Raw genomic sequence first — 12,325 nt, forward strand, 5'->3', positions numbered from 1 at the left:
TTATTGGTTTCTTATTGCTCAAATTATGATTCGTATGTGGTTAGTTCTAGCTACCTCGAGAATTTTTACCAAAAAAATCGATCTAGATGGAGTAATTTTTTTTTCATAAAATCATTCGCCCTCCCGTTAATATGCTGAATAGATTAGATAATGACAGGTAAACTTGAGATTTCATTGAAAAGGTTGCGGCTTGGTGCTCTGGAAACCTCCACATACAGGTACTATGAGAGTACATACTTAATATTATGTACCGGTGTTTATCTATAAGTCTAATCTTGTTAGTAAATCGAGCGCCGTGTTGAATCGTGGCTTTCGTTAATTTTGTCTTAATATCTAGATTAATTTTAATCAAACGAACTTTTTAATACAATACGATGATGCGTTGCGCTAAGCTGCGGCGACTGTTGGAATTCGGTTATCAACAGTTAAGCGTACATGTTATTATGAATAACAATTCAATATGTTCCGTGGTATTACTTGATTCTTAACTATTGCCAGGAAAGAAGTAACTATACCTCTGTAATGAATACAAGCGAATGCAGTGTACGAGTAAGCAGGGGTTGTATCTTACGGCTTGGATTTATACAAAAAATATTGGGAAATCTTTATTCAGTAACAAGACCAGCGCCCCGGAGCAGCGATGAACAATAATTATTGTTGTTGTTGTTATTGTATATGTATATGGTAGATTCTCCAATTTTCTTTTTCTTTTTTTTTTGTCGTACGTACGTGTTTCAGTTTATTATTAAATTAAAGATGACATAGGTTATTGTATATGTCGTACAGTGAAAGAGTTGTGTATGGGCAATAGTACCTATCTATAATATAGATAATAGAATAGAATAGAATTATTATTATTATTATTATTATTTAAATACAAGTATGTATAATAGACGTATGTGTTTTTGTTTTTTTCACTTAGTTTATAATTATAATGATATAGCTTAGTAATTGATGATCTTTAAATGACGCGCTTCTTCGGGGACGAGAATTACGTCGCAAGTTGGTGTTACATTATACGTATAGTTTTATTCTTCGTTTCGTTTACACTCGGATAGAAACAGTTTCTGAAGCTGGAAGGTTCTCCTTTGGCTTGGACCGCAGCAGCCTCTTGCCCATCCATTAACAATATCTGGTATATCTGATGAACTCCCAGCTGCCAATGATCGTGGTACAAAGTTGTTCGTTGTGATTCGGAAGTGCCTGTGAAGCCGTGTGAAAGCGTGTGAAAAGTGTCGGAAAGAGAGTTGAATGAGAGATTTCCCAGCGCCGACGAATCAATCTGGTCTATGGACGTTGCAGAACCAGATCGGACGCACTTACGTGATAGTGATGATGACGGTGTGGTGTCACAAGAGCTGCGAGGGATGGTGCTGTGGCCTAAACCTCCTGCCTCGTCTCTTGCACGAGGTATACCTGAGATCCTGGCACCGTCGATGTGGTTACGAAACTGCGGTGTTTGGCACGGATCAAGGTCAGGTTGCTCTCTGCGGTGTCGGCGCGGTCCTCCGCGGCCTCAAGTTCACGCTGGAAGCGGCGCACCCGCGTTACGCTCTGCTGGGACATGCCCTCCTGTTCCTGGAGCTGCCTCTTGTAGATGCTGACTTTTTGCGACGACTTGTCTAGTGCCTCCTGGAGGAGGGCGATGTTCTTCGAGTCCTCCTCTACCTGGATCATCACTTCCTTGATGTTGCGCTCCTTCTTGCGAAGGATCTTCACGGTCTCCGCGTGTCTGCGCTTCTCCTCGTCAAGTTCAAGCTCGAGATCACGGATCTGTAGGTAGATCGTTGGTTCGTTTAACACGCGAATTGGTATTAACAACGAAGGAGAGAAAAGAGAGAAGTCAGACGATCCTAGTACTCACCCTAGCTTCGAGTTTGCTGATGATGCGCTTGCCGCCGACGATAGCGTTGGCTTCAACCTCCTCAAGCCGAATGGACAGGTTCTTCACTTCGATCTCCAGAGACTTTTTGACTGCCTCAATCTTCACGATACGCTCCTGCTCGTCGTGAAGGATTTCAACGGTGTGCTTAAGTTCGGTTTGCACGCGCTGGAACCGTTCGTCGCTGACGCGTAGCTCCTTGGTAACCTCCTCGTAATCTCCAGCGAGGGTGGCCAATTCCTGCTCAATCTTTGCCCTGGCTGAGGAAATGTTCACGTTGATCGTTGTCAGCTCGTTGATACGGCTAACCGACTCCTCGTACTGCTGCTCGACGGATCTCTTCGCGCGAAGGGCCTAAACGAGACAAGAGTGAGCGCTTGATTGTCTTCGTCACACACCAGCGGTAACGGATATTCGACTATCACCAACTTACAGACTCGTAGTTGCCGCGAATTTCCTCGAGCTCCGAAGTCAGGGATAAGAGACGACGCTGGCTGATGCCGAGTTGGTCCAAAGTCACCTGCAATTGGCGCTGAACCTCGTCGTAGTGCGATTGCAATTCCTGAAAACAGAGTATTGACAATTATTTGTATTTTTACTTGCACAATAACTTGTGTCTCGAACCATTTCGCCGTTCAAAGAGATCAGTTTTGAGTTTTCCTCACCGTCAATGTCAGGGATTGCTTCTTGATGGTCTTCTGCAGGTCGATGTTGCTCTTGTTGGCAACGTCCAGAGAGAGTTCCAATTCGGTAATCTGGATCTGCAGCTTCTTCTTGACGCGAGCTACCTCGGACTTCAGCTTGGTCTCGGCTTCGACGACGCGGGCGCTCAATTGTTCGATCTCAATGCTGGTCTGTTTGCTGTTGGAAAATAACATGTTTGTTTGTCAATAAGTTTGCAATCCGAAAACTTATTTCTAGATAGAAAATCGGTCCACTGTCAGACAATCAACACAATTATTTACAAAGAGAGCCAACAAGGTTACAGAGAGAAGGATTGGGAACTAGATCTTGGAGATTTGTATTTTGGATTTGCACTCCGTTTCATGGGTACTTGCGATTGGATTATTTTACAAAACCAGATTTGTGTTATTTCTGTTTGGGGACTAGCTTCTATATGCCTAGCAATGACACGGATTCCGTGCCAAAGTCTGTCTACCTCTTGTCCAAGAAATAGCCGCTCGATTTCTGTTCAAAGTCCTTCAGCTCATGGCTGAGATTGTCAAGAGGCTCCAGGAACTTGTGATCGTCCCTGGCCATCCGCGCTCTATCGCTCATAAATTGTGAGTGCATTCTGTCGTCCATAAGGACGTGCACAGCATTTCTTTGAAATTTTCTTATATCCGCCAATTCTTGACTCTGCGAAAGATTCTGCAGAGCGTCAGCTTTTAAATGAAACTCTATAGCCTTGGCAGATTTTCCGCGCAAACGCCTCCCGTGTTCCAAAGCGTCTTTCACCTCCCTCATAGCCTGAACGTCCTGCAGGGATCCAAGTTCCAAATCACTCATGATTTTTTGCTCTATTTCTCGGGGCTCGCTCCTTGGACGAACTTGAGCAGGTCTGTAGACGGCACGTTTCCTCGGAAAAACTTCTTTTGTTACGTGACTCGCGTGAATTGTTTTTGAAAGGCTGAAGTCCGAACGCTTGGCAACCTTAAGATTATGTTTCTAAGGTTAGTTAGTGAAATTCAATTGAATATTTTTTATAGCACAGAAAAAAAATTCCGAACAAAACATGTACCAGTATTCCTGGCTTTGACTCAACTCTTCGAAAAGTATCACAAGCAGAGAAACTTTAACGAAAACAATTTCTTTATACGCGGGCTTATAACCGTTTAGCAACTGAGCATAGATATTCGCGTATTAAAATACTTTGCTGCAAAAATCACTCCGGGCTACTTGGCACCGACTTCACAGAGGAGCTTCGCTTTCCGTCCAAAATGGAATCGAACGGATTTCGTCAGCGTTACAATTCCGTATCGACCAACCGGCCCGACTGGCGTGTCTAAATTTCGACGGATCTTCACTTCGCGCGTCTTGGCCGCGGGGAACATCAAAATAAGGCGTTTTCCGTTCAATAAATCTCAAACTCTCGAAACCCTCACGTAGTCGCACGTTTCACCAGAGCTTTGACCGGTTTAATTTCTCACTGACTCCGTAGTGGCAGCTTGCTCGATTTCGTTTATAAATATTCAAATAACCAACGCTGATTACCGCGAGTGTATGATTCCATTAGCATAAATCACGATGCACTATCAGGCTATCAAAGGCTCAGAGTGCACTTTCGGCTGAGACGAATTTAGAATTGGAAAGGTCAAGTCGCCGCCGAGCCGCGTGCCAGTTTGTTACACCGCGGTTTCTTCCTTTGGTTCCTCAAAAATTCTTGACGTTGCGTTTAAAAGGAGTTGCGGAGAGGGTTTACCTTAAATGTACTGAGATGATCTTTTGCCTGCACCTCCGCGTCAACCGCCAATCGTTGTAGATCCCTCGGCGTGTAAGGCTGCACTTTTTTGTCCTCCCAGAGCGCGCGACTGTCCGACCACGGGAGGTGGGGATACTCGGACTTGGCTCTGCTTCGATTATCTCGCTTATCGATATAGTCGATCATTGGTTGGTAGTAGTTCATCCCATATCCATAGTTCTTGTTGTAAACGAATGTTGGCTTATGCCGCCATTTCGATTCTACCGGCATATGGGAGAGCGGCACATGCGACGCCATTCTGTAGTTTCCTCGTAGCGTCAACCGTCACCGTTTCTTCACCCACCTCCTCTAAGTGCCTTTTGCTCTGTTATTCAACTTGAACCCTTGTGATTTTAATGTTCGACGCTGTTTTCAGGAATTACTGACGTTTTTCATCATCTGTTATTTATGTTGAAAGCTTCAAGGGTTCGGTCTCTTCTTGCCCAGCATCCTTATTGAAGTTGAAAGGTGCCAGACTGACAGCCGCGCGGTATGTGCAGGGCTTACTCTCGTGACACGGGCACACGTATGATGACTGACGTTTAAGTAAAATTGAAGCACGCCGTCATGCAGGGGTTTCATTTGTAGCTTTCTCATCGATTGCTTAATAGGGTTAAAACGCTGAGTGTAGCCAATCAGAGTCTCTCTCTAATAAATGGACCACGTCTTCACAAAAGCATACCTCAGTATTAATAGAGAGATGTGATGACAGACTCGTGCTAGATATTTGGTAGCTTTATCATACCAATTATGTCTCAAGCAGTGTTTTACATATAGTGATACAGTATTTTTTTTTAAAGTACTGTATACAATAAGAGAAAACAGTAATGGATTAAGGATATTATAGGATGGCTCCGTGTGTCAATACTCGACCCATCAAATTGTCCTTTTTCGATCATCATCAGTTGTTAATATTGATTTATATCTTTCATGCGATAACCGAGAGATTCGTCTAATTCACTTACTTCAATAATCAGTATCCGACTACGCCGAGAAATTTTAGTCAGTTTTTTGCTAAGCTATGTAATATCCTTTCTTAGATCATTTTTTGAATGTGTGTCACGTAAATACCCGATGTAAATAGCCGATGATGAATCAAAAGATAGCGTAACAATCGAATAAAAATAATCGGGATTACATCAGCCATAGGATGCCCTGAGCCAAAACGTGATATTCTCTAGTATACGGTCAATGTATTGACAGATGTTGGGTAGGCAGTGGTAGTGCACTTTATCGATCGGTTGTACTATCACCGTCTTTCCGAAAGAATCAGTTCAATTATTCATAGATGCAAGATCCGAGGATCTCGTAAGAGATGTACCGATATCTCACGAGCACCGTAACGGTCAAATAACGCGACAAATTGATGGATGGCGCGCTGGCACCTCGCTAATTACAAAAGTGTCCTGATCAACACGTTGACGTCAACCTTCTGTCACTAGGACTAGATTTGAAAATTATCCACCTACCGGAAAGCTTCGAACTCCTCGTCCTTCTCCGCGAGGCGACGCTCAGCCTCGTGGCGGAACTGGCTCAGCTCAGCAGCCAAACGCTGTGAGCGCTGTTCCTCAACCTTGCGGCCCTATTTTTCAGAAAAAAAGATTCAAATAAGCGATGCAATTCGTATCGTGGAGATTAGACTCCTTGCAAAAATACGCACTGCTTCGGCTTCCTTGTATGCGGCGGCCAACTCCTCGCGTTCGTTCTCCAGGCGACGAAGTTCCAATTCCAACTCGTGTAGGCGTCGGTTCATGTCTGCCAGCTGGTTCTTGGCATCGGTTAAGTCGTCTGCAATGTTAAAGGGAGGAGATGTGACGTATTTCAATGGATAACTTGAAGTTTTAGCTTGAGCTTTGCCGCACAAACCTGCAAGCTTCTTGTTCTCGCGACCCAGTTGGTCTTTCATTTCGCGGGTCTTGTCGAGCTCAGCATTCGTACGCTGCAGTTCCTGTTGCTTATTGCGCAGGTCACGTTGAGTTTGCTCGTATAGCTGAACAGTTTCTTCCAACCGTGACTTAAGCTCGATGTTAACCTTCTCCATATGCTCCACGCGTTTCTGGAGCTCCCGAGCGGTTCCATTCGCCTGGAAACGATGTAACGAGGTTATCGGTGAATCTTCCGAGAGTATGTTAGAAAATGATAAGAATAACGCTGGATTAGAAAGAAAGCCAATCGTACCTTCTCAAGATCGATAATGAGAATCTCTACTTCAGACTGAAGACGTGACTTTTGCTTCTCCAGGTTGTTGATCTTAACCAGAAGGGTCTCTATTTGTTCCTCCTGTTCCTGAATGCGAGCTGAATACTTGCGGCGAATTTCCTCAACCTGTTTTGCAAACGAAGATGTTTGTGAAAAATTACGAGGTTCAAGAATCAAAAGATTCACTGACCTCTTCAGCGCGAGCATTCGCCTCGGTCTCGTATTTGGACCTCCAGATGGACACCTCACCGTTGGCCTTGACGAGCTGACGTTCCAGGTCTAGACGAGCCTCAGATTCCTCTTCCAGTTGCACGCGAACAGATTCCAACTCGATTTCGACCTACAAGTTATTAGATTATGACCCAGAATCAATTGTCACTCGTAATTGACTATATCACTATATCACCAGCAGTTGCAGGCGTATTTTGTACCTGAAAATGTCGTTATTTTGAAAATACCTGATGAAGAGAGGCTTCAACCAAAGAACGACGGCGTTCCTCATCCTCAAGGCGGCGTCGGGCATCTTCAAGTTGGCTGGCAATCTGTGACTTCAGGTAAACAACGTTCTCGATGTTTACCTGAAATTTATAAATCGATCATTATTATCTTGAGGTTGCTCCGTCAAAGGTATCGAGAGGACGGGATAGAGCTACACGTGTAATATTGATCTAGGTGGAGCCCCAGCACTTGCCTTCAAGTCTTGGACTTCCTTAGTGAGCTCGATATTTTCTTGGGAGAGGCGGGTCTTGTGGCTGGTAATATCGACGATAGTGCGATTCAGTTCCTCGATCTTGACGTTCAATTCCGAAACGTGAATCTCTAGCTTCTCGACTGTCTTGATGGACAGAATCTTCTCTTTTGTCACGGAGTCTACCTGGGCGAGCAACTCGTAAACCTCTTGCTGGAATTTTCCCTTCTCCTTGTCAGCTCTGAAAACGAATATAAATTTTCAATCTGAGACACTGCGGTGATTCTGTATACGAGTTGAGATTCAACCGATGGATTTGTGAATGGTTGAATCTCACTTCGCATCCTGGCTTTGTTAAGCTATGCAGTGGTAAAGCAAAGGGTGAAACATTTTTTGGGAAAAATTTCCGAAAGTTGGTAACCACCTACGCAATGCGCGTGGAAAGGTGTAAGGTGTAAGGTGTCAGCCATTTGGTTTCGAGTAAAGTGGGGGATAGTCGTGGACCGGTGGCGTGGACTAATATGGCGCGCCAACGTTGGTTGCGGCATGCTTTAGACTCCCGGGGTTAAAAATAGTCATAAGCAGAGCGACTGAGAGGGAAGAAGAGAAAGAGCGCCCCGAAGTTGGACTCGCTATTTTAACGAGAGTGAGCACCACGGCGATGATGTCCCCCTCGGCCACGATGCCCGTTCAACAGGTGAACTATGCATCCTTTTCGTCAGAGATGTTTGTTGGTTTTCTAATTTTTTCAATCTGGACTGATATTGTGTGCAATAGGCAATGTGAGAAAGAAGTTTCATAAATTATATCAGAATACGAATTTCAAGCTATTGGTCCAAATAGAATTCCTACAAGGTCAATTTCGACGATCCATACTCTTCGAGGGTGAAGATCTTATTACTTATCTCGATTTAGTCACAGCAGCATAGATCGTTACAAAATTAAAACCAAAAAGAATTCGCGAGATACTTCAAAGCTTACGTTTCACATCTCGATACGGTGACACCGTCAACACGTGACAACTGTCATTGCTGTTGGGTTTCTGTCTAGAGGTTTCCAACTCGGAAGACGTTACAACAGGAGCAAGGCTCCAGTGAAAGACAACATTCCGTGACTTTGTTTTCGTGGAGTGTGTCGTAGACATGCATAAGCAAAAATAGATGACTGACATTCTACTTGCTCTCATATGTCGGTGGTATATACACTAGAGCGAGTCGTAAGTCCGCTGCAAACTGGTGACCATAATATTAACGTCTGGACAAATCGGGAGATGGTCATATTATGTCACTGTCGAACCTGTACCAGAAATAGCATTCCGCCAAAACAATTAGCGGGGACCCTTATTATCCGTTGACGTCCTTGTAACATTGTGTTCGATATACGCCGGGCGCTGGGACGATGGTCTATGTTTAGAAACTGCCGGACGCTCTATGTATTTCAGGTGTGGAGACTTCTGTGCTTGGACCCTGGCCAGCCACGGAGGCATACGCTTTGAAATTTTCAGATATTTTCCACAGTCTAGCTATATTTACCTTAGATACCGTACGTGAATCACCGGGGTGGATGTAATTTCTTATTTCCATGTTAACCGAGCGCCGCGTCGAGCAAGCGCCGATGAATCACGCTGGAATCGTGACACCTTTTTTGACTTGGATTTTTTTCAATTCTCCCACTAATACCAATTGCGCACGAAAATGGCACTGTCCATAGCAACATGGGACGAGGAAATTTGGATCGAGTTCCGGGTTTCTTTACCCACCTGGCACGAGCCTTGGAGAGTTGATCAATTTGATCCTGAAAATCGGAGACGACTTCCTGGTGCTTCTTGCGGAGAATGTGTGCGGTTTCCTCGCTCTCCAGGTGAACATCCTCAAGAAGTTTGCGAAGCTTCGCCAACTCCGTGTCCCTCTTTCTGTTGATCTCAAACTAAAATAACGGAAAAACGGCTATTGTACGGTGGTATGGACGATGGTCTGTAACTTGCACGTGACGCTATATTCATCCAATGCATACGTATATCTGTCAATGAAATATGCAACTTCTTACCTGAGACTCGGCACCGCCCTCAGCTTCCTCAAGGCGTTCAGACAATTGAATTACCTGCACGCTCAGGTCGGCGCGTTCGCGTTCGATCTGCAAAACGGAATAACTCCGTTAATCTCTAATGTCAACCAATGCAAGGAGGGTAGAACCATGTGCGTTTTCATTTCGCAAAAATCCAGTGAGCCGCAAAATTTGATATCGCGCTAATGATGACGCGACGGTACTGATCCCCTTGGGGTGTGCATGACGTCATATTCCTTAAATAGCTTCCGTCTAATTCCGGTTGGCCGACTCACTGCTAGTAGCCTTATTAATATTACGAATACAGAAACAGTCATTCGCTTCTCTTTTCAATCGCGTAATCTTCTGTACAAGATATCTTTGCCGCGTGACTTTGTTCATGCGATGCGGGTAATCATTGCAGCATCCTTCATCGATTTCAAACATAGTGGAGTCTACATAATTGATAACTTAACCACTGCTTGAACGGCATCGCTTACGCGTCTACTTAAAATTTGCGAATCAAGTACTACTTCGGAAGTGGTGCGTATCTCTGTTGTGTCGATGGGTATTCTTTGACGGACCTTGCTGATAGAATTTTTCCCCGTACGCATCAACTGCAACTCTTGGCAAATGCTCAAGTTACGCAAGCCTAGGCCCAATCAGCGGTGTCCCAATTGTTTACGTGAGATACACAGAAACAGAGTCAATCTAAATTAGCTGCAAGCTTAGTACACTTCATACGACAAAAAGTTCATCGTACGATCAAAGGTGTACAAAGAGTCCACGCGTCGAATTGTTCCGCGCCTCAGCATCCTAGTCGATGTAATTACGAATCGACGACATTTGATATTTGCCAAGACTTTGATTCGATCGGGGGGTTAAAAATTTGGTTCGTCGGAAATGACAACGCGTGTTTGAGAGTAAAGGAAAGAACAAATTTTGGGGGAAACTAAGATTTTTCATATTAGCATGAAACATGATGAAAGAATTCAGAATACGAAGAGCTTCTGAAGGCCTGAGCATCTCAAAATAGACACAGCGTGAGCTGGACATTCCTCAACACCTCTTGCCCCCGTACCCCTCCCCTCCCCTGCCCCCCTCTGTCTGTCCATCTACTAGGTTTTCCTTCTTCCACAAGTTAAAATTCAAATCTTAATACTTGTGTAATCGAAAATGAAAAATCCTGCCCGTATCATTAGCATAATTTCTCGAAATCGTTATTTACTTGACTCAAGAATCATTCTACTGTGCAGCCATATTATCGCTTAATGATTTCGTCGCCGATTGCTTTTTATTTTCTATGTTCTGGGACAATTTCAGACACTTACCCTCTGACGCAACTCTCTCTCGGACTCCAGGTCATCTTGGAGCAGGCGAATTTTGTCCTGAAATTAAAGAACGGATACATAAAATTAATGTGCGGCATGTGGAACAAATCTGAATTGAAAACAAAACGAGGATGATTTATTATGCCATACGTTGATTTATTTGTTTATTTTGATAGTTCCAGTCTCAAAAGCCACTGCCTTAGCTTACGAAATATTGAGTCTTCGCGCGGAACAGAAGTAGGTACTGTGATTCAATAATTTTTTTATCATCACATGACGAATGAATTTAGAATTGTGGGATGAATAATCGGTAAGATTTTTCGGCGAGTAACCGTTACCGTTGTATTATTTAAAAATAATCCATTACTATTTTCGGACTCAGCTATCCGGTGGCCACCGTGGCCGTATCCATCCACTTTTGGTTTGGTCAGTTGCCATTGAGCGTCTCTTTTGGTCACTGAACTTTAATACACATGATTCGCTCTCACTCTAAAATACGAAACCTCATCATTTTCATTCACTTTTATGGGGCACAGAGTCACGGTAACGACAACCCCGTTTTTATCTTACATTGCATGACGGCGCTTCGATAGTGAGATTTTCAGTGCGATTCATGAAATTTTAATCAAATAGTGAAGATCCCATATAATTATTGCTCACAACCGAACCGGTATTTACGGTAGGCCAGTGAGCGCGGTAGCCTGGTTCCCACTGTTACGTACTCATTCATCCGCCATTTTGGTTAACCAGAATGATGAAATCTACGGCGTGGTCTTGAACAAATATCTTTCCGGTGGTCTTGAAACCACTCTAGGAAGCATCGTATAGTCCCAGTAAAGACGATCCTCGGACGTTCCACTTCCGTTTTGTTCAATCGTAGGATTTCACAATACCTTGATAATCACTCACACAAAAGTTCTCCGCAATTTGGATACACTTTGCTCATCTCAAAAAAAAAAAAAAAAATATGCGCTGTGCAACCGGCAGTCGTGGTGCTGCAGATATCGCTCATTTCCAACTCGGCCAAAAATCCGGTCCTTTCATTTTACGAATTTGTGTTCGCGTATCCACACTTAGCCGATGATCGAAGGCCTAGATCACTTGGGAAGAGAAGTCGAGAGATGTATGAAAAAAATGTGTGAACCTACCTCGAGTCTGGAGAGAGCGCTCAGGTCGGCGCTGTACTCGATGCTAACATCGGCAGAGCCTGCACCACCCGAAGACCGGTACGTGTACTTGGAACTCTTCGCTACCGCTGAGGAAGACATCTTTATTTATGGACTAGTCGATCGCTGCCGTATTATTATGCGTTCACTGAAGAAACGAAGCTTTCCTTTCCTCTTCTCTTCGTCCGCGGTTAGGCTTGTTCAATTGATGGGCGAGGAGTAAGTCTGCACGTCTGTCCCAGCCTTCGTCAGTCGCTCTGTCGTGCGTTGCGTTTCGGAGCCGACCAGCGCCCTACTCGTAGTGCGCGACCCGTCGTTCGTATGACTCGACGGCAACTCCATGGCCCCGTAAAAACTACCAGCGGCGACGCATGCGTCCTGACCGCTCCGCCCCGTTTCCAAAAACATTGCCAACGTGATCGTGGGACTGAATAATTTCATATCTGCATCAAATCTTCCACGAAACCGGACAGACCTACGGCTGTTGCACCCCCGGCTCGCCTCGGCTCCCGTTCTCCTCATCGCCACTTCTTTCCAGATCGGTCTATTTGAATC

General features: G+C 44.5%; 2 protein-coding genes across 2 annotated transcripts; both read right to left on the reverse strand.

Moving 5' to 3' along the window:
- Positions 1-838: 838 nt before the first annotated feature.
- LOC124405100 (paramyosin, long form-like) lies at positions 839-12,095 on the reverse strand. The gene is made up of 16 exons (XM_046879713.1): positions 11,753-12,095; positions 10,605-10,661; positions 9,277-9,363; positions 8,990-9,156; positions 7,234-7,471; positions 7,001-7,120; positions 6,733-6,882; positions 6,522-6,668; positions 6,210-6,426; positions 6,004-6,131; positions 5,813-5,925; positions 2,548-2,743; positions 2,316-2,444; positions 1,865-2,236; positions 1,324-1,773; positions 839-1,203 (listed from the first exon to the last, which is right to left on the reverse strand). The coding sequence occupies exons 1-15, from the start codon at positions 11,870-11,872 to the stop codon at positions 1,381-1,383; spliced, it is 2,634 nt and encodes an 877-aa protein (XP_046735669.1). The 5' UTR covers positions 11,873-12,095; the 3' UTR covers positions 839-1,203; positions 1,324-1,380.
- On the reverse strand, positions 3,000-5,061 carry LOC124405105 (paramyosin, short form-like). Its single transcript, XM_046879723.1, has 2 exons — positions 4,305-5,061; positions 3,000-3,535 (listed from the first exon to the last, which is right to left on the reverse strand). The coding sequence occupies exons 1-2, from the start codon at positions 4,599-4,601 to the stop codon at positions 3,038-3,040; spliced, it is 795 nt and encodes a 264-aa protein (XP_046735679.1). The 5' UTR covers positions 4,602-5,061; the 3' UTR covers positions 3,000-3,037.
- Positions 12,096-12,325: the final 230 nt, after the last annotated feature.

This window comes from Diprion similis, chromosome 4 (assembly GCF_021155765.1).
Source record: "Diprion similis isolate iyDipSimi1 chromosome 4, iyDipSimi1.1, whole genome shotgun sequence".
NCBI classification, from domain to species: domain Eukaryota; kingdom Metazoa; phylum Arthropoda; class Insecta; order Hymenoptera; family Diprionidae; genus Diprion; species Diprion similis.